At 44.1% G+C, this 26,242-nt stretch overlaps 1 protein-coding gene across 1 annotated transcript in view; it reads left to right on the forward strand.

Annotated features, from left to right (window-relative positions):
• VWA8 (von Willebrand factor A domain containing 8) overlaps positions 1-15,234 on the forward strand; it is a 357,898-nt gene extending 342,664 nt beyond the window's left edge. The window contains exons 44-46 of the mRNA XM_077765686.1: positions 6,243-6,341; positions 7,347-7,585; positions 9,673-15,234. Of these exons, the coding sequence (XP_077621812.1) occupies positions 6,243-6,341; positions 7,347-7,585; positions 9,673-9,781 (447 nt within the window). The 3' untranslated portion in view covers positions 9,782-15,234. The remainder of the gene's footprint in view (positions 1-6,242; positions 6,342-7,346; positions 7,586-9,672) is intronic.
• Positions 15,235-26,242: the final 11,008 nt, after the last annotated feature.

The following is a 26,242-nucleotide window of genomic DNA, read 5'->3' on the forward strand; positions in this document are numbered from 1 at the left end:
GCCTAGAATCCTTGACCTTCAGAACATTATTTTTTTTTTTTTAAGTTATGTATTTTGAGAGAGAGCAAGAGCGAGGGAGAGTCAGAGAGAGAGAGAGAGAGAAAGAATCCTAAGCAGGCTCCATGTGGTCAGCACAGATTACAACTCAGGGCTCGAACTCTCGAACCAAACCATGGGATCATGACCAGAGCTGAGATCAAGAGTTGGCCACTTCACCAACTGAGCCACCTAGGTGCCCCAAAACACTATTCTTTTTACATTGACTTCTAGGATACAAAGAAAGGTTAGCTAGCTACTACTATGGCTTATTGGCTCACTAACACCTTAGGTTCTGTTGGCACTTCCCTTGACCCTTCCGATCACATACTCATCTTCTAATCCTTTGCTGCCCACTGTCAGTGGTGCCATCTTAGAATGGTGTACTTGGATTTTTAGAAGAAGATTAGAATTTCACACATCATCAGTCTTCAGAAATAGCTTCAGATGATTGTTTCATACCTAGTTATAATGTGGATGCGTAATAAAGCATAGCCTTTCCTAAACTTAGCAGATGATTATCCTTTCCCCATAGAAATCTAAACATAAATCTTATTTGTAAAAAAAGAAAAAAAGAAACACCAGTAGCTCTTTGTTCTAAGCAGACATTTCTTTGCAGCCTAAGTGTCACAAATCAGCCTTATTTCCTGGTACATCTTTGTGTCTTAGACTGAAACTCAGCGTTTGTTTTCATTTGTAAGACCTTTCTCTAAATGAATGAGATTTTCAAAAGAAAATCTAGCAAAGGGGCTTGTAAACAAGTTTCCAAAGCAAGGAAGTATTAAAATTGGTTTTCCCTAGTCAAGGCTTTTCCTTACTACTGTGGTTTATTATTTAGGTTTATGCTGAAATGCAAGACCCCACAAGGATTTAAGGGAGGCCATGAGAAGTGGTCATTTTCGTGACCATAAAATTTTGAGCTGCTCCAGAAAAGTTATGATCTAAATGTTAGGTGATTTGATAATGACAGTGAGGCTCTTGTTTAGTGACTCTGTGATTCTGCCACGGAAGCATGCTTGAGACCCTGTCAAGTCTGATTTGACAGTGGTCACAGCAGGAACCAGACTGGGTGAACAGTAGGATTACGTGTCAGAGAATGGGAATGAAGGAGTTTATGGACCTTTTTCTTTAGCCCAGACCATTTTGAGGATGAGGAAATTTCTGCCTGTAAATGTGTTGGGATCCTTGGATAGCAGATACTAGATAATTATGACAGAGAAGTATTGTTTTTAATGGAAGCTTACACTGATCTACAGTAACACCAGGGAATGTTCCACACTTGGATGTGCTCTGGATTCCTCTCAAGTATTTTATTTATTTTGGGCACAGAATAATCCCCAAGCCTGTCTGGAAAATGAGAACCAGAGCCTGCAAACCATTTTATAAGCCCCATTCTGTCCCTTAGGTGTGTCTTCTCAGCCTTTGCAGTGCTAACCAGGCACAGACAAAGGCAGATCGTTCTGCAAATAGAATTTTCCTTACCATAAATAAAGAAAGGAAGAGGAAAAGGAGAAAATAGAAGAAAGAAGAAAGGGAAGAAGGGAGGGAAAAGAAAGACAGATCGGCAACTTGCCTATCTTTCTCTCACTTGTGTGAAAAAGTATAGTATGCTTTCTTCTCCTGGACAAATAATTAAACAGTAGGTAGGTAGGTAAATCAGTCAAGGGAATGATGAATGGATAGTTACTAAAATGTCCTGAAGCATTCAGTTAGCCAGTATCTGTTTTTGAGAAAGAGCTCATTTGACAGCTGTTTGTGTAATAATCAACTTTTTTCCTCACAGTAACCAGTTAGGTCAACCCTGTGAGCAGACCATATGGTCAAAGACATGTTCATTTGGTCTCATCCATGGTCATCTGATAGTAAGTATCTGAACCTCCAGTTAAAAGGGAGGAAAAAGCTTAATACATTTATAGCCCCCTTGCCTCAGCCAAATAAGAGAAACCCACTTCTGTTTCAAGGAACTGATCTTATCCCCTCCTGTGTAAGGTCCTAAGTAACAAATTACTTCACCAGCTTCCTCACGAAAGCAGTCTGCCTGGCACCTCCTCAGGAGAACTTTATTTTTGGCCTAAAATAGTTCCTGCCGTGACCATTGTCAAATCAGACGTGAGAGTCTCGAGCTTGCTTCCATGGCGGACTCCGACAGGCTTTGTCCATACCCGCACCAGTGCCAGCACCGAGCACGTGGGTGACCTTGGACGTCTACTGAAGCTAGTACTTTACCACAGTTATCCATTGTCAAGAGCTGTACAGCTTTTAGGGTTCAAATTTTGTTACCTTTTCACTAGATTGATTACAAGCTATCCTAAGGAGATTTTTTTCCACATGTGGAATTTATTACATCCTCTTAAAGCATTATCAAGCCTGTTTAATGTATTGGTAAATTTCCCTTACAATTCTTTTGTATCGTCTTTTGTATTAATTAAAAATATCTTAAAACCACTCCTAGAAGAATGTCCCAGCCCTGCCCAAGTTCTCACTCCGGCCCTCCTCTAACCATGTCCCTCCCATGAGGTGAAGAGCCTATGGGGGCCAAGGGGGAATACCTGGTTAAAGCCAGTTTCTAGATCATGGTCCCAGTTTCTGGGATCCCCAAGAAACCTCGGATGACCCCAAGCCTCCTTCCTACGTGGTCCCCTCTCTTAAGCCCATCTTTGTAGGGCAGACTGGCCAATGGTGTGCGGTATGGCCAAGGAGCAACTGTATAGAGGAATATGAAGGCTGGGTGTCCATACATATGCATACATATGTCCATACATATACCTCATGGAAATGGGACAGAGCTAACTGTAGCAAGCCAGGGGCCAGTGCTGCCCACACCACTCTGTTCTTGCAAAGACTCCTCAAGGACTCCTGGCTCGCCAGGTCACTATAATCTGTACTTATTTATCGAAGAAGGACAGAATATATTTTATTTAACAATTTATATCCTGCTTCACAGATTTTAAATATTTAGGCATCTTACATGGACTTCATTTGTACACTTGTCCCATCCAATTACATACTTACCTCTGTCCATTCCCATTCTTTCTGTTCTTTTTTAGTCTCAGAAAAAAAGTGTCCTCCTTCCTCCCCCAGACTAGACACTCTGACTCCGGTCATGATCTCCTTCCCCACTGCCTCCTCTCTGCCACCTGTAACATGCACAGACTCCTCTCCCTCAACCCCCTCTAGATGCTCTTTCATTTCACTTTTTATTCCTGCAGACTTTTCACTAATACTGTCCGCATAAAGGTGGCTGTTGATTCTGAGGCCGAGAGGTCACTCGTCCCCATTCTCTGAGATGGCTGAAGTTAGTGTGATTCAGCCACTTGCACAACCACTTCCGGAGGCCCTACACACAGATTCCCCCGGGGCCGCCCCCTTGTCCTGCTTTGGCAAGTGCTGTCTCCTCTGCCTTCTCCACTCAGCCCTGGGTCCTTCTTCCACCCACCTAAGAGGATACTCCCCAAGGTTCAAGTGAAGCATTCCTCTGCCCTTCTGTCTCTGTGCATTTGCCCTTGGCAGTCATGTGTCCCTATCCTGGGTGGGGACAGCCACATCTCTGACTCTGTGAAATACATTTCTACTCTGTTACCTCCCTAGATGAACAACTTCAGCATGTCCAAAATGGAACTAATCTTCCACAAACAACCCAGCTTGCCTCCTGACTCCCTATCATTGCATAAAAACTATTTCAAAAGGAATTCTTCTACTTCTTTTCATTTTTTTTAAATTTTTTAATGTTTTATTTATTTCTGAGAGAGAGAGAGACAGCATGAGCAGGGAGGGTCAGAGAGAGAGGGAGACACAGAATCTGAAACAGGCTCCAGGCTCTGAGCTGGCTGTCAGCACAGAACCCAACGCGGGGCTCGAACCCTAGAACCGTGAGGTCATGACCTGAGCCGAAGTCGGACACTTAACCCACTGAGCCACTCAGGGGCTCTACGTCTTTTCATTTTAAAGACAATGGTTTTGGTTACTGTATGGGCTTTTTGGTCAGCTAGCTTAGGCTAACCACCACTTATCACATGATGGCTGGGGGGCAGGAAAATGCATTCCAGCTTTCCAAACAGCTTATTTGCAAAAGAATGTAGCCCACATGGGAAAGGAAAGCTTCTTATTGTCCCAACATGATTGCATTTGTGCCATAAACACACCAGGCATGCTCACAGATACTAAAATTCGAAGACGAATAAGATATGGCCACAAAGAGCTCAACAGTTAAAAAGGAATAGACATGAAAAGAAATAAGTGCATTCCCCTACAATACCTAGAGTAATGTTTTGCACATGGTTGATGCTCAAAAGACAGCTGTTGATTGATGGGCAGTTGGTGAATAGAAAGCAGTGATTCTTAAGCATTTTCTTCCTCAGTAGCATTCCAAATATTCCCGAAAATCTTTTACCTAGACCCACACTCAGATTTTCTTTGCAGTTGCCCCAATTGACCAGATACCCTGACATCTATTCTAACTTTCATATCAGCATCACAAAACTTCTTAGAGGGAGGTGGGAGGGGAGAAGGGAATTGGGGAACAAACCCAACAGGTAGAACCACCGTGCTCCAGTTATGGTTCCTTCAGGTCCCAAACTTCTTTCCAGATCCCATTAAAATGCTACACCCCACACTCAGCTCTAGTTTTCTCATGTGCATTGTGAGATAGGGAAATAGAAAGGTATGTAGTTCCTAAATTTTAAAAACATATGTCATACACTAAAGTAGAAAACCAGAGGGGTGCCTATGTCGGTCATTCGGTTAAGCATCTGACTTTGGCTCAGGTCATGATCTCGTGGTTCCTGAGTTCAAGCCCCACATCGGGCTCTGTGCTGACAGCTCAGAGCCTGGAGCCTGCTTTGGATTCTGTGTCTCCTTCTATCTCCGCCTCTCCTGCTGCTCTTGTGCTCTCTGTCTGCCTGTATGTCTGTCTGTCTCTCTTTCTCTCTCAAAAATAAATAAACATTTTTAATTAAAAATTAAAAAATTTTTAATTAAAAAAATAAAGTAGAAAAGCAGACTATAAAACTACATGGTCAATGTTATCCATTGCAGTTAGAAGTTACATTGACGTAGATGCGTATGTGTGTGAATGTGCAACCTCTTTCACATATAGTGAGAAGAAATAAAAGCCTCAGAACTTGTACAACAAAATTTTGACAGATGTTATCTTTGAATATGGGATTATGACTAAATTTTACTTTCTTTTTGTGCTTTAATTTCTATGGTGAATACATTTCACTTTGTGTGTTCAGAAAAGAAGTATATGTATTAGTTTTCTACTACTGTGTAACAAATTACTGCAAACATAGCATCTCAAAGCAATACCTGTTTACTAGGTCTTAATTCTGTAGTTTAGGGATCTAGGAAGCCTGAGCTGGGTTCTCTGCCTAGGGTCTCCCAAGGCTGAAATCGGGATCTGAGCCAGACTGAACTAGAGGTTCTGCTGCCAATTCCATTTGGATTGTTGGCAGAATTCAGTCCTTTGGGGTTATAGGACTGAGGTGCCTATTTCCATGTTGGCTGTCAGCCAGGGTCCCTCCTAGATGCCGCTCTCAAGGCCTGCCCCATAGTCCTCTCCATCTCAGCCACAGATAATTCCCACATATCACAGTCTCCCACACTTCAAGTCTCTGTCTTCCCCGTCTGCTACCACCAGAAAGACTCTGCTTTTTAAGGGCTCATATGATTAAATTAGGTCCACCCAGATAATCTCCCTTTTGATTAACTCAAAGTCAACTGATTAGTGGCCTTACATCCACAAAATCCCCTCTGCCACATAACATAATCACAAGTAACATCCTATCATATTTACAGGCCCTGCCCACACTTAAAGGGAGAGGATTTTGCAGGCCACATATGCCAACAGGCAGGAATCTTGGGGGCCACCTTGGAACTCTGCCTACCGCAGTGTATGTGTATGTGTGATTTTTTTTTAACTCTCCCCTGAGAGTTAAGAATGGAATTCTTGGTAGCCCGTGAATTCTCCCCATCATACTTTCTACCTCCTGCTGGGGCAGAAATCACACGAGGATGGACCAAAAGTGAAGGAGCCTGGAATTTGTCTGCCTCTGTTGATAAGCACACATTCAACTCCCTGGACTTCTCCATGGCCATCCGTTGAGCAGTTGTGCACAGTGGCAGACCAAAGACTTGGAGGCCGAAAGGCCTGATGACAATTCTTTAGTGGACAGAGGCTTCTAACTCTCTAATTCTCTTATCTTTAGTACGACATCGCTGGACACTCTGGAGATGGCTACAACATCAGTCTAGTGCCAACTAACAAAACCCCCAAGGACAATAAGCAGAGACTAGAAATTCTGAAGGTAAATACGTTAAATCAACTCAATAATGTAAAACTTCCACCAGATTAGGTAAAGTATCTTCTGATGATGGAAAAGATTCACTGAAGCAGCAACAGATCTAGGAAAGAAACAGAAAGACTTTCTGTTTTAGAAGCATTCAAGCCTTAAACTGAAAAAAAACTCATGGTGCCTAAAATCCTCTTCTCCACAGTACAAATTGTAAACTCTGTTCCCTACATATCTGTAGTGCGCTCAATATGGTATCAGGATTCTACACCCTGAGTCCCCCTCCTATATCCTATACAGTTCTTCTCAGCCCATAGGTATTTCAGTAAAAGGAAAAGAATGACCCATTTCAGCATACTCTCCAACCCTAGTTTTATGTACGTCATAGTATTTTCTAATGATAAATTCAGTTTCACATACTCGGATCTACGATAGAAATACATACACCCTATGAGTTTAAAGTAAATTTCCTCCATTGCTATTATTATAAGTACAGTGTTTAGTGTTACAACTTTGTTTATTAGAAATCCAATCCTTTTCTCCTTTTTCTCTTGTGTCATGTCTATTCACAGGTCTTGCCCACATTTAAGGGGAAGGGATTAGGCAGGCTGTTTACCAGGGGCAGGAACCTTGGGGGCCACCTTGGAATTCTGCCTATCACAGTGTGTTTGTGTGTGTGTGTGTGTGTGTGTGAGAGAGAGAGAGAGAGAGAGAGAGATACCAAGTTTTATGTTTTCTGACATTTTCTCACTTTAAATGGCAGCTTGAATTTTAGGAGTAACTGCCAGTGGGGAGAGTTTGGGAACATTTCCTGTTTCTAACAAAAGTCTTAACCACATACAAATATCATTGTATACTGTTGTCACTCTAAGGTGCAAATGAAATAGAACTCAACTCGGAGGTTTCTTATTCACATGGAATAATTGGCATTTGTGCATTCTCATGGTCAATAGAGAAACCGTTATGTTGGTTTAAAAACTTTCTCACCCGTGGCTCCTGTGCGACATCTCTTACCCCCAGACAATGCATGCCCATGCTCAATTCTGCATGAGTGGGGACCACACGTTAGAGGGGACCGAACATGCCATCAAGGAAATTGTCAAAGAAGAAGCTGATGAGTACTTTGTCATCGTCTTAAGTGACGCAAACCTGTCACGATATGGAATACATCCTGCCAAGTTTGCCCAAATCCTGACAAGCAACCCTCAAGTAAATGCTTTTGCCATTTTCATTGGATCTTTAGGAGATCAAGCAACCAGGTAAGTGTCCCCACAGGGTACAGTGAAGGACAGGTATGGAGACACCTTGAGTACCCGCCTGGCGCATTCCATTTCACGGGATTGGCATCATGAGGGGCGGTGGGAGAGAAAAAGGAGGAATAGCTGGTGGGGTTGCTGCTGTCAGGAAGCTGATAGTCCCGCTGGGAGAATAGCATGCTTCGTCTTATGTTTAGATGAGCAGTAATCATTTTAAATTAATGGTTTTTCACTGTGCATTTAAACCAAGAATAGAATAATTAACAAATTGATTTGTCCACATATAAATTAGACAGTATTTTATATATTTTGCATTTAACATCAAGGTCTCAAGCTCAGTTCTAATCAATTCATGTTGAAATTGTATTCAAAGTAGCAAGCATCTATTTTCCCAGCATAGGAGATTGCCCATATGTATGTGTGTATCTATAAGGTGTGTATATAAATAATATATAAAATGTGTTTGTGTGTATATATGTATATATGTATACATATATAGACACAATACATATAGCAAGACATACACATAAATATATGTGGATAGACATACATGGATATAGATACATAGATATAGACAGATATCACTTCTTAAATATCTCCCTTTATATGTGTGTATATCCCTTTTTACTTGGGAGACAGGCAGGTAAAGCACTTGGAGACTATGTAAGACAGCATATGTAGTAAAATTCTACACTGAACATGCTAAATATTCAGTAGAGAAGTTGTGGTCAGATAATAAATACCATTGTGGATAAGCTAAAAGAGATCTGGAAACACTTTAATTTCTCAAACATACTAATGTTTATTTTTTGAATTATAAACAGAAAGAACTTGATTTTTCTCTGCTTGAAATATTTGTATGAGGCACAAAACACAAATGATAGTATATCTCCTCCACCCCCCAAAATTAGACTTCCTGCCTAGAACTCATACCTCTGAAATGCTTTAGTGTCCAAAGCACTTGTATCTTTACCTATTCCCTTTGCCTTGCTGCAGGATTGCCGAGTAACGTTAAGAACACCCTGAATATCATGTAATTACATGATTACTTTATTACAACTGACTCTGCATTTTTCTCAGTTTTATGTTGTTAGCCTCTTCTAGAACTTCCATGTCCTCGAATGCAAACCATGCCTTTTCTACTCAGATTTCCTTCAGAACCAGCCCAGTATTAAGCAGACAGCGAGTTCAGCAATTAGTGGCTGAGCTGAAATAGCTATTTTGTCTTTCTAGTGAACAGATCCTGCTTGAATACTTAAGAAAGTACAATAATACCCTTGTGGTTTCCTAGGGAAATAGTCCAACATCCACTGGCAAAAGATACATTGCAGAATTAGCTGGTCTACTAGGCATGCCAGATGTATGATACTACACAGGATGGTTGACTTTTATTCAGTGTCATTGCAAAACCAAACTCTGCTGGCACAGTGAAAGGAGGCGTTCTTTTGGATAGAACTGTGTCTTGTCCTTTCATTGCTTTCAGAAATGGCCCTTTGTTCCAAATGATAAGTTGCCATGTAAAAGAATTATCATCAGCCTATATAACCTTGGTGTCATCAAAGCTGCGATTGCATAAGTCAGATTGTGCTTCATGCTGTATGATGTGAGGCAAAGAAGAACGAGAGAGTAGGGAAAGAAAGAAAGAAAGAACCACCTGGGGTTTGGCTGGGGCAACATTTTCGGGGACCTGTTTTCTAAGGCAGGAAAGACACTTAGGAGTGCAGTGTATACATTTGCTGGACCCAGGTGAGCTCATCTCAGATGCGTCCCTAGGGCTCTGCTCTGCCAAGGCAATACCAGGAAATGACAGTAATAAAAGGAAGGAAATTTCTTCTTTTCAAATTAACTGAGTCTCTCACTGAAAAGACCTTTCTTTGGGTTCACTGCTTTCAGTGTGCCTGTTTTGTTGCTCTTCCAAGCCTTTCATTGCCCAGTGACAGCCAGTTCAGTCACCAGCAGGGGCAAGGTATCAGAAAGTAAAAACTTCCTTTGCGATGAAGCCATCAAGACACTGTGGTTTGTGGGGGCAGAAGGTGGAAGGGGAGCCCCGATTTGCAATGGTAATTTTCTCTCCCCTTCCATCCTGGCAGGCTTCAGAGAACTTTACCAGCTGGCCGGTCTTTTGTTGCCATGGATACCAAGGACATCCCTCAGATTTTACAACAGATCTTCACCTCCACCATGTTGTCCACTGTTTAAGATGTGCCCTTTGTCACCCTGATGACCCCAGGATTTGAAATAAGATAGGGATAAAGAGTACTCTGAAGAAAAGAAGACATCTATAGAGGGAACCTGTGTAATGGCTGGATAGTTCTGGCATTCCTGGGTCCTCCTGTGCTTGCTCAGCAATCCGGGTTTGGGAAAGCAGCCAGAGGGAGGTTTGTGCATGGAAACCGACAACTGTTGATGGGCTCCTAGGGAAGTGAGTTGACCTGTGTTTTGTAAAAGGTCAGGGTTAAAGGAAGGTGGTTTGAGAACTATAGTGCTTGGTTTATACCTAGAAACCTGAGGGAAAGAGAATTCCTTGTTTGTGCCTTACCAGGACATCTGGTCACCTGAGGTAACAGAAGTGACCCCATCAAACTAAGCTTTTGATGCCGTATTCTGACGTTGAGTTACAAGTCTCCGCAAACCCACCCAACCTGCTCCTGTCCAATGATTACATGTATTTTCTTCTCTACTCTTGATTGCCCAGAAGACAGTGATTTTATAGTATGTGACCCACTGAAAAGCCTTCTAACAGAGGTATTTTGTAAAAGGTTAGGTTTTTTTCAATAATTCCATTCTCTTGGCCAAAGCCAAAGGGAATCAAAAGATCCCTGCATTGCTATCTTTCCCACTTGACTTCTTAAAGACTCTTTAAATAATAAAGAACAAACCTCCTGTTTTCCATGCTGCCAGCATGGAAGGATAAAGAATGTCTTGCCTTGAACTTCCTGTTTCCTCTTGTTCTTCCAGCACTTCTCACAGGTCTCACATATTTTGGTGTCCAAAATGTAATGCTCAAAATAACAAACGCTTATGTTTTTACTTAAAGCAAAGTAAAAAGAAGGCAGTATGTTTTAATTGAATGGTAACTGGAGATCTCTTTAGCTGTAAAAAAATACATACATATATATATACACACACCCTTTTTTTCAAGACTTCTCTTTTCTTTCAAAGTGCACCTCATTCCCACCTACTCTTAGGCTGGCCTTTATTTATCAATAGGCTCAGTGTCACTTCGTTTAAAATCAAATGCTACAGCCAAAGTCAGGGTCTGTGCAGCCACCTAAGAAGCTGGAGATGCAAGGTGAAAATTGTGGGGGCACCAGCATATACGTGCTTTCCTGTCATGAGTGGGAAATACTAGTGTTGTCAATAAGGTTATCCTGTTTGCCCGTATGTAAGGGAATTATACAGATGCGTTTCATTTTAATCAGTTGTAGGGAAGAAAAGGTAACCCCCATTTGTTCCACCACCCTTGATTCCCTATCAGTTGTCAAAGTAATAAAAGTAATCAGATTCCCAGTGCAGTCCTGCCCAGTGAGTTTGCACGGCCCTTCTGATTTTTCCAGCCAGACGCTTGCTGTGTACCGACTATCATCCCGCGATACAGTTTCAATCCAACGAGTACTTTTCAAAATGTAATTGCTTTAATAACAGTAATAATAGTTAACAACAGCAGCCACTAGCATTTACTGGACGTTACCACACACCAGGTATGTATGCTAAGCGATTTCATGTATGATTCCATTCAGTCCTCACAAAGATGCATGTAAAATTGATATTGTTTTACTTCATTTTACAGATGAGGAAAGTAAGTCACTTGCCAATACTGGACTACTGACTATTCATACTTTTAACATCCTCCTTGACAAATAAGGAAACTGAGGTATAGGGAAGTTCAAGAAAACAGGACACAGTCTGTCAGGCAGGGGCGGAGTTGGGCTGTGCTGGCCCCCTTCGTGATGTATTGGAGCTCTTGTTGCCTTGGCTCCTTTCTCTTCTGCAACCTGACCACAGTTCACAGAGCTGTCTTCTCCCTGAGACTCAGAAACTACCTGCACACATCCGGGCACTCAGAGGAGGATGTGGGGACCAAGGACAGGAGACACTGCTGGAGGGACATCTCTAAGCAGCCCTTCCTGGAGTCGGCAGCAAACTGAGGAAGTGCCCATCCGAGTGGCGGCTTAACCCCTAGGAACGCTCCTCTGCGAGAGGGTCACAGCCCCCAAAGGCTTTGGACCCGAATCCCCTGAGAGTCTAATTAACACAATGGCCGTTTAACAAATCCTGCCTGTGCCCTGACTACCTGAGTGAGCAGAAGCCAGTTTTTTGTAACATGGGAAGAATGTTCTCCTGTAATTTAATTTCCCTCTCCTCACTAGCCAAATATCCTTGCAATTGTTATTTAAAAAAACAAAACAAAACATGTAACTCCTGACTTGACTTCTCTGTAAAAGGGAAAGATGATGGGGATGGGGGAGCAGAGAGAGGAGATGAGAAGGGTTTATTTTCACTTCTTGGAATACCTAAGACATTTGTGCCTTTATTATTAAATGTATGTAATTATAGGCTACTCCATGCTGTTCCCAGGCCCTTCTTGGAGCCAAGACATTATAATAAATGCATTGTTTGCCCCAGGGAGGGGGTTCCATTGAAAGGCATGTAAACCAGCTCAGTCTGTCTCCCTAGTGAGCCCTGTAATGCTGAGAAGGTTCATTGTTACCCGTGAGCAGCCAGGAGGAATGAATGCTATGAATGACCACAGTATACGGTGTATTCCCCCTGGAATCTTTTGTGTGCCCCAGCAAGATGACCTCATCACACACGGGGCGCCTCGAACACAGCCACAAGAAGTGGATCCGAGCGGGACTACTTGAGCCTGTCACATGTGTGGAATGAATCATTTAATTCTTTACACTACGCCCTTTCCTGTGAACTGTCAAGAGGAGGAGAAATCCATCAATGCCAGCGGGATTTTCTCTAAACAAACTCGAGGGCTTTGAAAACCATTTAAAAGTAGTTTTCCATGGACAGCATTGTCAGTGCTCTTAAAAGGGCAGCTCCAGAGTCTTCAACCTTCTCTCCACCTGGCTCCTTCCTGTACCTGTCAGATCAGCCAGAATTAAATTCCTCCAGGAACAAAACAGAGGATAGGACTGGAAAAACAGGAGGGTGACCCCCTGCTTGTTCTGTCTCCACTGTAGCCCAACAATGGCAGTTAGGAAAGGGATCCCACAGTTCTTTTATTTAATGTTTTTTTTTTTTTAATTTTTGAGAGAGAGCTCATAAGGGGGGAGGAGCAGAGAGAGAGAGAGGGGGAGACCGAGAATCCCAAGCAGGCTTCACGCTATCAGCACAGAACCGGACATGGGGCTTGAACTCACAAACTGTGAGATCATGACCTGCGCTGAAACCAAGAGTCAGATACTTAACCAATTGAGCCACTCAGGCACCTCAGATTCTACAAGTTCTCAGCCAACGTCTCCTTCTTGGAAAACTATTTTTCTGGAATTGCATCAAAGAATAGTCCAATGTCCACTTGTATTTCGTAAATTACATATAACTTTTTCATCTTAAGCAAGAAAATGTCCACTTTTAAAACGTTATTCCAGGGGTGCCTGGGTGGCTCAGTCGGTTGGGCATCCAACTTCGGCTCAGGTCATGATCTCACAGTTTGTGGGTTCGAGCCCCGCATCGGGCTCTGTGGTGACAGCTCAGAGCCTGTTTCAGATTCTGTGTCTCCCTCTCTCTCTGCCCCTCCCCTGCTCATACTCTCTCTCTGTCTCAAAAATAAATAAACATTAAAAAAAAAATTTTTAATAAAATAGTATTCCAGGGGGGCCTGGGTGGCTCAGTCAGTTAAACGTCAGACTTCAGCTCAGGTCATAATTCACGGCTCATGAGTTCAAGCTCTGCATCGGGCTCTCTGCTGACAGCTCAGAGCCTGGAGCCTGCTTTGGATTCTGTATCTCCCTCTCTCTCTGCCCCTTCCCTGCTCATGGCCTCTCTCTTTCTCTCAAAAATAAATAAACTGTAAAAAAAATTCTATAAAAAAAAGTTATTCCAACCAATAACATATCCGGCTTGCTAAAATACTTCAATGAAGCATCTAATTTGCTCCCACTTTTCTGGTTAGGGTCATATCATAAAGTTCTTACCATTGCCTTTCTTTAACTTTCTTTCTAAGATTGGCTGTGGCAAGAGTCCTGCAGGTAATAGAAAGGAATTCCAGTGTTCCCTCTTGTGGTGGGAGAATTTACAAACTCTAAGTAAAATTAGTAGAAAGGAAGTTCTAGATGCTGTTTAGCTATCTATATGAACTTGGGCTTGTCACTTCTGGGTCTGGATTGCTTCATCTATTTAAAGTTAATTTCAAATTTAAATTTTAAAAGTTGAGCAAAATTATCTCTAACACTACATTCCCTATTTCTATATCTCATACAGCAGTTGACTCTGTCCCTCATGTGTCTTCTGAGAACCACATCATTTCAGTGTAATTTTGTCTCCTAATCCTACAAACAGCCCCTATTATACAGAGGATTTTAGCACCTAAATCCATTGCCCCAACAATATAGTGTTACAACTAAATAGGCATTCTGAAAGCTACAAAGAAGTCATTAGAATTGGACAACCAGGGCTTTCCCCCATTAGTTGGACAGACATTTCTGTTGGATAGTAATTCACAAGATTTCTACCCTTTGTCTCTTACTTTGGATTTTGCTACCTTAAAATAAAACTCCGTATCCGGTGATCTGCACAGTGGGATCAAAAAGGATCAGAAATTGGAAAACTACTGGGTGCCGAGCGCTGACCTTTGTGCCGCAAGCTGAACAATGCGCAATTGTGTGTGTGAGTTTTTTTAATTGTTAAATCCTGTAAACAAAAATCTCCTCCAGAGGGGAAAAAATGCTTGCCAAGCAAACCTCTCAAGCTGAAAATGATTTGACACTCTTTTTTGACACAGAGCACCGTCTGGGGCTTTCACCTTTAAACACAGACTGCGTCTGTTCCTGCAGCCGTGCACGTCAGCTCTGGAATGCCAGCATTACATACTTTTTAAATTGACTGGTGCTTGTGGTATTTGGCCACTCAGAGCAAAGTAGAACACTCTTTTAAAGGGGTTTGGATCTAGAGCGTGGAGAGAACGTCACGTTCGGCTCTAAGAAATCTCATCAAGGGACACAGCCGCTCTAAGGAACATCAGCCACCACCCGCGGTCCTCCCCCAGGCAGCCGTCAGAGTCACCTTGAGGCCCCCCTCTTCTTACCGGCTTTGGAGCCGCCAGCTCTTTCCCTGAAAAAACAATCCGTGTTTGTCAATAAACTCAGCCCCCAGAGATGGTGGGTGTGACCCCAGAAGAGTTTCAGAATATCAGGATTTGTTAAAATTACGTGTAGCTCTGAAGCCTTAGTAATGGCAGCGAGAGTTTGACCTGGGAAGAATGTCTGTCTGAACATCCCAAAGCAGGTTTGTCTCTTTCTGCACACCAGAGTGGAGCAAGAAAATAATGAGCCTGTCAAGAGTACTTTGTGTAATTGGTCCCATGATACCATACATGAAGCCTTATATATTTAAATGAAGAAAATAAGTATATTTACTCAAGACGTTAAAGACAGGCTTTTATGTGCAATCTATTTATATTCATAAATACTGATGTAATGTAATGAGACTATTTCATCATTCCAACACTAATTAAGAAGTCTTCTACCATCAGGGCTCCAGGAATAGAGGGAGTCTTAGCAAAGCTAGTTGGTCCATTTCCTTTTACAGAATATTTTCTGGCCCGTATAAAATTCACCCCTGAAAATACAGGCCCAGAAAGGAGCACGTGCAGGCCCAGTGGAAATCAAATGGGAACCATGGGGAAGCCACCTGCTGACCAGCCGTGGCTGTGCTCCTGGGGGCGGCCCCCACAGAGCCCAGGGCTGGCGAGGGCACTGAGGGTGTCCACAGCAAGCCAGGGTGCTCCGACACCAGGGTGTTCTGCACAGAAAACAGAGACCATCTGACAAGGGTTACCTGGGAAGGGGCAGGGCTTACTTAGTTAACTGACACACGGTCTGGGAAATATACCTGTTTATTTTGCAGTTGACAAAGGGATTTCTATCTGAAAAGCATCCTCTGGGGCCTCAAATGTTTTTGAACAACTATCTTCAAAGCAGATAGAATATGCATGTCCGTACCTTGCAGCCTTAAGTACAAAGATCTGATGTTTGACATGTAGTGCCCCAAACGAAAGAATCTCTTTTCCTTTCTGCCCTCTCAGTGGAGACTGGAATGGGAGTGCTCTCTGCAGAGGTGGGGGTTTGTGGCGGTTCCACAAGCTGGCCTGAGAGCAGGCAGTCCCTGGGCTGGAATACAGCCCCATGCAGCTGGCCTGGCTCCTTGCCCCCTGACATCCGAAGTCTGTCTTCAGAGTGGCGTTTCCCAGAGAGAGGGGCTTCTCTTTTAAAATACAAATCGCCCTGAGAGGCTATCCATCATGTTCGTCTTGGTTTGAATTCCTTCATTCACAGGCTTACGTCCAGGCTCCAGCTGAGAGGAAGGTTCCAGACAGGGCCTGTAACTGGTGAGGAAGTGGAGGGGTGGGGGTGCTTGCAGCTTGGAGCATCACCCTAGCAGGGGCCTGGGACATGGCGCGCAGGCACGAGACATGCGCACATTGGGGGTGACAGTCTCACCTGGGGCTGCCGATGAGGTCTCTTAGTGCCCTTAACAGAGCGCAAAGTGAAGGCTTCGTCAGGCGGGGATGGGTACTGGCTTGGTTCTCTGCAGCCCTGCTTTTTTAAGAGACACACAGATTTCCACTTGCATTTTGCCTTCCTCTTGTGGAAGCTCCACGTCTCTGGGTTACAGGCGGGGGCTGTGCACATGTCAGTGAGGCAATTCCCCAGCGAGGCCCTTCCACCCCTGGGCACCTGCCTCACAGCACCCGGACCTTGTCTCTGGTCAAGTCAACAAATCAGATTTTTTTTTTTTCCATTTTGCCAAGAGGACTTTTACCCTATGCTGTAGGGTTTTCAAAAGAGAATCTACACCCCTGAGAGGCCACAACTCTTACTGGAAGCCACCTTCCTCCCCTGCAGGAGCAGGCCTGGTCCAAACCCCACGGGACAATTCCTCAAGCCCTGAGGAGGCTCCTGAGGAAAGAGCTGAGGAATTCCTGAACTCTAGCCTGGTAAGGACTGGAATGGCATCAGCGGGAGCCTCTGAAACCCAGAATGTTCTCCCCGTACAAGGAGAGTATTGAGCATACTTCTACCAGGAAGTTTTCTGAAACGTCTGTAATTAATTCAGACTTTTGGAAGAAGCTGTTGTCTAACAGTTTCTAAAAACACCAGCATATTGGGATGCCCGGGTGGCTTAGTGGGTTAAGCACCTGACTCTTGGTTTTGGCTCAGGTCAGATCTTGCAGTTGGTGAGTTCAAGCCCCATGTTGGGCTCTGAGCTGACAGTGCAGAACCTGCTTGGGATTGTCCCTTTCTCTCTCTCTGCCCCCCTCCCACTCATGCTTTAAATCTCTCTCACTCTCTCTCTCAAAAAATAAACTTTAAATACACTTATTATTAGTACTAAAAAAGCAAGTACCTTTGAAAAATGAGCATGACTTCTTAAAGAAAAAAGCTCCTTTGTTTTTCTTTGAGACGGTTCTCTTTTTTCCTCTTCCAAAGAGAACCCGTTTTTTAAATAGAGGTATAATTGACATATAATGTTATATTAGTTTCAGGTGTACAACATAATGATTCCATAGACGTACAGATTGTGAAATGGTCACCACAGTAAGTCTGGTTACCATCCGTCACTGCACATTTAAAGAGAAACAGCTTTGCGTTTCCTGAGCCCGCCAACGACCTCCCCCCTCACTTCATTACTGCCATTCCCAAAGGGCTTCTAGAAACCATGATGTCAGCGTCTCTCTTAAAACCACTTCAGTTCCTCCCCATGACAGTCTCATTTGTCCTGTCATTTGGACATCATTCAGTGAGACTGGCCGGACAAGGTCTGACTGAAAGGCCACACAGCTGGCACCCTGAAAGTATGACATAAGTCAGATGAGCCAGGGGATGAGCACAGAAGGCAGAGAGGAGCTGGTGTTCATGATGAGAAGACTCACCCCAGTTTCTATAGTCAGATCCACCCCTGCCAGGCCAAGAAACTCCAAACCCCTGTCTGCATGGTGCAGGCTGGAAGTCCCCATGACTTCAGAAGCAGTTCCTGGCCTCTCCGAGTGCTGTTGCCTCACCTCTGACATGGGGATAATAGTCATATATCTCAGGGTGTATGTGAAGATTGAGAGAAAATCATGAGGGTACTTCATAAACAGAAGGTGCTCTCCAGTTCAAGGGGCATCTTCCTAAGAGGGTCATGGCCCCTTGGGAGGTGAGGGACTCTGACCAACTTTGATTGGCGGCCAGGATACCCTTTGGCCTGGTCAAATACCTCAGAATGGATATAGAGCCCAGAGCAGCCTCTCCATCAGGTTGAACGGAGTGAGGACCAAATACAGGAAAATAAATGTGGAGGGGCGGGAGCTCCGGGGTTAGACGGTGGGAGGCCACTCAGCTCCAGGGCTTTCTGTCCCTCCAGGACAGCACAGAGCCCATGCTCTCTATTTGCAGATGTGGTTGCAATCAAGAATTTGTCTCCTGGCTTTGCTGTTGCCTGTCTCCTGGGGAGGTAAAATGGCCCTTCTTAGGAGTGGCCCCAAGCCATGCGCACTGCAGCCACAGGTGTCTGCTCAGAAGGCTGTTAGCACTAGAACTATTTTACAGACTGTAGGGGCAGTGGGGTGGCTCAGTGGGTTGAGTGTCCTATACTTGACTTTGGCTCAGGTCATGATCCCAGGGTTGTGGGATAGAAGCATTGGGCTCTGTGCTAAGCGTGGAGGAGCTTAAGATTCTCTCTCTCTCTCTCTCTCTCTCTCTCTCTCTCTCTCTCTCTCACCTCCCTCCCCATGCTCATGTTCTCTCACTCGCTCACTCTTTAAAAGTAAATAAATAAAAGGGCGCCTGGGTGGCTCAGTCGTTAAGCATCTGACTTCAGCTCAGGTCATGATCTCACGGTTCGTGGGTTCGAGCCCCACGTCGGGCTCTGTGCTGACAGCCAGCTCAGAGCCTGGAGCCTGCTTCAGATTCTGTATCTCCCTCTCTCTCTCTGACCCTCCCCTGCTCACACTGTCTCTCTCTCTGTCTCCCTCTCTCTCTCTCTCTCTCTCTGTCTCTCAGAAATAAATAAAACATTTTTAAAATTTTTTTTAAAAAGTAAATAAAGACTGTAGTGAGTCCATCTGGATGTCTTTCTGGCCTGTACCCCTTCCTCAAGCCAGGGGAGAGCCCCCAACTCAGCTAAGCATTCAGGTAGCCCTTGAAAGAATTGGTCCCTTTTAGCTGGTCCCTTCTGGAAGCAGTGACTGAAGAGTCAGAAGGCTAAACCTAAGGTGCCATGTCCTGCCATATGCAGGGAGAATTAAAAAAATTATTATTATTATTATTATTACACAAATAATGCTAGATAACTGTTATCTAGCAATTTCCAAACTCCAATGCCAGGTACCTCCTAAGCATTTTGCATAAACAAACTCATTAAACCCTCACAACTTCCTGAGACAGGCACTATTCCTCCTCCCATTTTATTTAAAAAGCAAAGACCACCTGCCTACCCTGAAAGGGAAAATAAAAGGCCAGCTGGCTGACTAAGGGAGAGAGGGGTGCATATGGCACCGTAAAAGTCAGCAAGAATAGCTATGGGTGCTTAGTACACTGTCCCATAATTGTTTCCATATCTACTTCCTTATTGTGGGAAGGGCGAGGATCCAGTCTTATTTGTCATTAGCTTGGCCCCAAAAAAGCGCTTAGTAAACTGCTGTTGCGTGAGTAGTTGTAGGATGCAGAGGCTCCAGGGTCCTGGAGGCAAATCTCCTACTGGCTCTCAAGGATGAGCGAGAGTCTATGAGCCGAGAGGACGAGTCTAGGAGTCTGGGGGAAGGTAGGGGTGCCTGAATTTGGAATGTTCCAACGGGTAGCTGAGGTGGGGGTTCTGACAGGACTTTTCTCCCGTCCTTGGCTGCTACTGACCAGCCAGGAGTTTCTAAGTGAGGCCCAGCTCTGAAAAACGGTCTCTCCTCAGAGCCTCCAGGGTGGCCTTCTGGGCTGTCCAGCTGCTAACTCCAGCCCTGACTGGCCAGCATGAGGTGGGAGGCCAGTGGGCAGCCTGGGCCCTCCTGGAGCCCAGAGTAATGACAGCTCAACAGAGCAACCTCATTACATAGGGTGACTTCATGATGTGGCTGTTTGGTTTTGCTTTGCATTTTTTTTTCTCTTTGAAAATAAATGGAGAACCTTCTTTTACCCAAGATTACAAGTTGGGTTAGTGATGAAAGGTCTGTGCCATGCAGAAGGAGCCCTCAGGGAGGAAATTTTACATTTGCAAACCCTTTTATTGAAAATGGCTTGTTCCGTGAACTCTGTAGGAGAAAGAAAAAGAAAGAGAGAGAGAGAAAGGAAGGGAGGGAGGGAGGAAGGGAAGGAGGGAGGGAGGAATCAGCAGGAAGGATCAGAATCATTTTTGCCTTTGTGAGGCTACCTGGGACCCCTGTCTGATCATCATGGCTGCCAAGCATTTCAACCCTACACACAACCCAGAAAGACACCCCCTGAACTCATAAATTTCTAGAGGACTTAGAAAAACTCAGTTGGTGCATGTTCTCAAACCTAGGCAAAACTGTGCTTCAGGAAGTTGTTTGCCAAGAGCCTAGCACAACATGGATTGGTCAAATTGAATGGATGGAGTGCTGGCTGGCTGGCTGGATGGATGGATGGATGGGTGGGTGGATGGGTGGATGGATGAGTGGATGGATGAATGGATGGATGAATGGATGGATAGATGGGTGGGTGGGTGGATGGTTGGATAGATAGAGGGATGAAGGGAGGGAAGGATGGATGGGGCAGTGGGTGGGTAGGTGGATGAGTTGAAGAGGAGAAAATTTATCCTATACCTAAAGTAGGGGCACCTGGGTGGCTGAGTCAGTTGAGCACCTGACTCTTGATTTTGGCTCAGGTCCTCTCACGGTTGTGAGATCAAGCCCCACATCAGGCTCTAAGCTGAGCATGGAGCCTGTTTGAGATTCTTTTTCTCTCTCCTTCTAATCCTCTCCCTCGCTTGCTCTATCTCTCTCTTTCAATAATAATAATAATAATAATAATAATAAAATATTTAAAGGAAAGGAGATTAGTACCCACAATAATAATATTGTAGCAGAGGTAGAGATTGAGTTTTAGTTTAATCAGGAATTCGGTCACATCTGCTAGAGTGGCAGCATAGGCCCGTCCCTCATCCATTTACATGAGAGAAAAGGAACCGCAGGGAAAGGATGTCATTCCAAGAGAAGAGCAAATCAGACACCCACACTTGACTTTATAACAAAATATTGGTAGTGGGAGAGGCAAGGATGCTGTGTAGTATTGAACAACAGTTTGTGTCCAGGTCAGCCCCTGTTGACAAGCAGACATCCAGGTAGCTGTGCCAGAAGACACAGTGTCACCCAAAAGAAACCATTTTTCTGTGGGTAACTGAGTCAGTTCTAAGGGACAACATGATGCTTACCAAGGACAGAGGACTTGGCAACAAATGTCCTTAAGCTCTTGGGCATTGGATTCAAATCATGACTACCATATTAACTAGTTTTCTGTCCTAGGGAAGTTTTCTAAAACACTTTTTTTAAATTGAGGTATATTTCACATACCATAAAATTCACCCTTTTAAAGCATACAATCCAGTTAGTGGTTTGGAGTATATTCAGAAAGTTGTGCAAACGTTACCACCACCTAATTCTAGAATATTTTCATCACCCCAGAAGGAAATCTCATATTCATTAGTAGTCACTCCCCATTGCCCATTGCCCATCCCCCATACCCTGGTAACTGTAATCTACTTTCTTTCTCAATGGATTTGCCTATGCTGAATATTTCATACAAATAGATTCGTACAACATGGGACCTTCTCTTGCTTCTTTCATTTACCATAATGTTTTCAGGATTCATCCTTGTTGTATCATGGATCACTACCTCACTCTATTTTATGCCAATCAATTGTGTCAACATACTACATTTTGTTTTTCCATTTATAAGTTGATGGATGTTTTGGCTGTTTCCACTTTTTGGCTAATATGAATAATGCTGCTATGAGCATTCATGTACAAGCTTTTATGTGGACATGTTTTCAGTTCTCTAGTAGTGGAATTGCTAGGTCATATAGTAACTCTTGTTTAACTTTTTGAGGAATTGGCCATCTGTTTTCCAAAATGGCTGTACCATTGAATTCTCACCTGCAACATGAGGGTACCAACTTCTCTACCTCATTTCTTTGAATCTGCAGATCACAATGGGGAGTACTGCCTTCTAACAACATTAAGTTGTCAAAGCCATAAACACAAGGTGAGTTTCTATTTCTTGAGGACCTTTTTAATTTCATTCAACAATATTTTGTAGTTTTCAGTTGTAGAAAGCTTGCACTTTAACTTTTATTCCTAGGTATGTATGTGTGTATACTTACTTATTACTAAGTATTTTCTTCTTTTTGATGCTAGTGTATACGAAATTATTTTCTTAGTTTTATTTTCATATTGTTCATTGCTCAAGACAGAAATACAACAGAGTTTTGACTGTTGAACTTGCATCTTTCCATCTTGCTGAGCTTTGTTACCAGCTGTAATAGCACAAGTTAAAGCACCACAAAGCTCACTGTTCTTATTAAGATTTGGCCACTTTTCTTAAATATATGCTCTGATTGTTGCAAGTCTCAAGTTAATTTGCAGAATTTTGAAACAGTTTATTATGACTTTTTTTTTTTTTTTTTTTTTTTTTTTTTTTCTTGTTTTTTNATACGAAATTATTTTCTTAGTTTTATTTTCATATTGTTCATTGCTCAAGACAGAAATACAACAGAGTTTTGACTGTTGAACTTGCATCCTTCCATCTTGCTGAGCTTTGTTACCAGCTGTAATAGCACAAGTTAAAGCACCACAAAGCTCACTGTTCTTATTAAGATTTGGCCACTTTTCTTAAATATATGCTCTGATTGTTGCAAGTCTCAAGTTAATTTGCAGAATTTTGAAACAGTTTATTATGTCTTTTTTTTTTTTTTTTTTTTTTTTTTTTTGCCAGTGCTCTTAGTGCTTTTATGGAGGGGAGGATTTCCAGAGTTCTTTCTCCCATCATTTTCACTCACATTACCCCTAAGTTTCTCATACATAATTTCCTCTACTGTATTATTGTCTTTCCATTATTTTGGGGGGATGATTAATAAGGTGATGGGTAAAGCCCCTAACACCACCTGGTGTTAGCAGTTAATTAGGAAAGTTATTATCACCAGAGAAATAGAAGATGGCAGTGAATGTGCCGGGGCTGCCTAACGTTGTTCAGGAACACACAACACAATCCTCTAGTGACTTCGTTTATACCCAAATAGCTCTCCCAGTAGCTCCACCTGGACTTCTGTTCCATTCCTCATAAACCAACATCTCTTTCATTCCCTTTCCCAAGCTGTGCTCCCTCAGTGTCCAATCTGAGCTAGCTGGCAATGTGCTAATTACTAATACACCACCTCTCCAGGTAACTCAGGGTCTTACCAAATTCTGCTTATGGGTCTCAGGGAGGTTCCCAAGCCTGAGGCAGGCACAGCCAGCTCAGGCCACAGCAGCCTGGGGGGAGGCAGGGAAACCTTGCTCCTCGCAAACCCAACCCAGCTCCACCCACCTTCACTTCAGGCTGGCCCTCGCTAGGAAGACTTCTGTGGTTTATGAATGATTCTAAGACTATACTCAGAGGTTATGTGGTCTGTGGTATCAACCAGGAACAGCAACGAAGTAATCGCAGTAAACCTCCATTCTGTGCAGAGCCTTTTCTGGGCTGCACAGGACTTCCATTCTCCCAGCTTCACTGCAGCCCTGCAGGTTACTCAGTTAGCAAGGCACCAAGCCCCTTAAGAACACAGTGTTCCAGACTCCAGCCTTCTCTCCAGAGGGCCCATTCATGCCCTACACTGTAGTCTGCCATAGCTCCCAACTGACTGTGTCTGCCGTCCCCTTTGGTGGAAATGCCCTCCCACTCCATCCCCCATCTGACCACCTCTCAGTCCTTCAAAGCCTAGTCCTAAGACCTTCAGTGAGGATTTCCCAAGAATCTTCTTTGCCACTGCTTCGCCTCATAAATTTGTTCACCCATTCAACAAATATTTGTTGAGCCCTTGCTATGTTTCAGGCACTATCCTAGGCTGGGATACAACAGTGAACTTACTCTATGAAACATACATTCTAGTGGCAAGGCCAAAAATAAACAGAAAATATACAGGTAGTAATAAGCTCTGATAATAAAATAAAAGAGAGTTAAGGTTGGGTTGGGGGGCACTATTTTAAGTAAGTTACTCAAGGAAACCTGAATCTGATAAGACAATTGAACAGAAACCTGAAGGAAGTAAGGTCCTGGGCTGCACAAATATCAAAGATAAGAGCATTCCAGCCAGAGAGAAGAGCATGTACAAAAGCCCTGAGGTGGAAGCGGATTTCACAAGCTTGCAGAACAGCAAGGAGACTGGTATGTCCAGATTGGAGTGAACAAGGGGAGAGTGTCAAACAAGAAGGCCAGAGAGATATCATACCCCACACTATGTTGGGCCTTATAGATCATGGTAGGAACTTTGGATTTTACCAGATGTATATCTGGAAGCCAGTGGAGGGTTTTGACGCAATAGAGACATACTCTGAATTGCATTTTGAAGGGACTACTCAGGCTGCCATATTGAGGGACTGTGGAGGGCACCAGGATGATATTGGAGAGACCAGCTAAGGAGCTCACTGCAATAGTTCAGACATGGTGGTAAGATGGTACAGGGACCTGGGTGAGCAGTGGAGGTGCTGAGAAGTGGTCAGAATCTGAATATATTCTGAAGATGGAGCCAACAAGATTTGCTGATGGATCCAATGTGGAATGTGATGCCTTCTGCAGCGGTTTCCTGAACCATCTACAGACACCTGCAAGTTGTATCCTTTGACCCTCTGTGGTTGTGGGTGGGAGGCGCTTTGGACGTCTCCAAGATCCTCTTTCTGCAGGTCACATTGTGTGAATACTCTGGGAACTAGCAGAGTGTGACGAGCTCCAGCGGCTGACAAGAGGCAACGCCACGGACAGCCTCGTGAGCAGCCCCCAAGCTGAGGCATGGCCAGGTTCAAGCAGGGCTGACAGAGAAGGACATTGTGGGAGTTTGCCACCTTGTCTTCACGTTGGCATCACATGGGGGAGTTCTCATCCAGACCGTACTCCGGAATTTGTCAGGATATATATGGGTGAGAGCCTGGCATCCATGCATTGCAGTTTCCCAGGAGATCCCTAACATTCAGCCAAGGTCGGGAGCCACTACCTTGAATCAACAAGTGCTTTTTTCGGTGCCTCCTGCTGTTTGCTGATTCCAGTTGTACTTAGCAAGGGGCTAAGTGGGGGAGGGGGCACAAGAACCCCCCACCGTCCTTGCAGAGTAAGGGGAACCACACAAGGGCTGCAGGGCTTTCTTCCACTCACAACTGAAACCAAAGCAGCCTCTCCAAGAAAGCACTGCGAGTCCACCGACCTCACCCCACACCTCCACCTCCAGTCCTCTTTGAATAGGAGTGTATTTCAAAGACTTTTTTTTTTTTAATGCTATCCAGCCAAGCTCTGCCCAGGAATGTCTCCCAGCATAGCCCACCTGTGTGTGGAATGTGGCAGAGAAGGGAGAGAGCCCGGGGCTGAGCCCAGCGTGTTGGCGTGTTCATTTCCCACCTGGGCACTGGGACAGATGGGGACGGTGGCCAGGAACCTGAGGAGAGTGAGAGAATGAAGGCTTCCTCCAAGACATATGGACTTGGAAACAGGTCAAATCTTAATTACAGACCCAGGAGCCAGAGCGACCTCCTCCACCCTGCCCCTCTGATGAAGCCCCTGGATCAGCCACTCCATGGCCAGCAGACAGAGGAGCCATTCATTGCACAGACCCTTCCCTCCAGGTTTGTGGGTGGCTGGGGCCCCCTCCCCATTTATCCAGCTCCCCAGACACTTTGTGGACAGAACCCAAATAACTTGATTAAGGTAAGGTGAAACAAGAAACGTTCACTCCTTGAAAATTGAGAACATCTGTCCCGGGTAGCAAACCAAAGCCAAGGCTCTTTGTAACTAAGGAAAGGGCATCCCCAAGGAGTCCAGGCATGAGAGCAGGGCCAGCTCTCTCTACATCCACCTCCCCACCCACCCACAGGGCAGCCATGGGGATTATGACTCAGGACTGCCAGGAGAGGTGAGTACAGTGTCAGGCTGACCTGGACTTGACCCTTGACTCCACCACAACTGCCTGCATGCCCTTAAGGTCCATGTTTAGCATGGTAGCTACAGTGTCCTCACAGGCTTGTGGGAAGATTAAGCAGATATTGACACGTGAAGGTGTTCTGTTATATTGTCTCCCCGAGGTGCCCCGAGGCTGCCCACTGGACCCATTATTTGACAGATTCAGTTAAAGCTGAGTCAGGCTCTCATTCCCATGTCCTAAAGACCTCCTTTCTCTGGGTCCAGAAGGAAGAGAGTAAAAGAACCAGGATATAGATAATGCCTTTGTTTCCCCCAAATTCATATGTTGAAATCCTATCCCCAG

This window comes from Crocuta crocuta, unplaced genomic scaffold (genome assembly GCF_008692635.1).
Source record: "Crocuta crocuta isolate KB4526 unplaced genomic scaffold, BGI_CrCroc_1.0 scaffold75, whole genome shotgun sequence".
NCBI classification, from domain to species: Eukaryota; Metazoa; Chordata; class Mammalia; order Carnivora; family Hyaenidae; genus Crocuta; species Crocuta crocuta.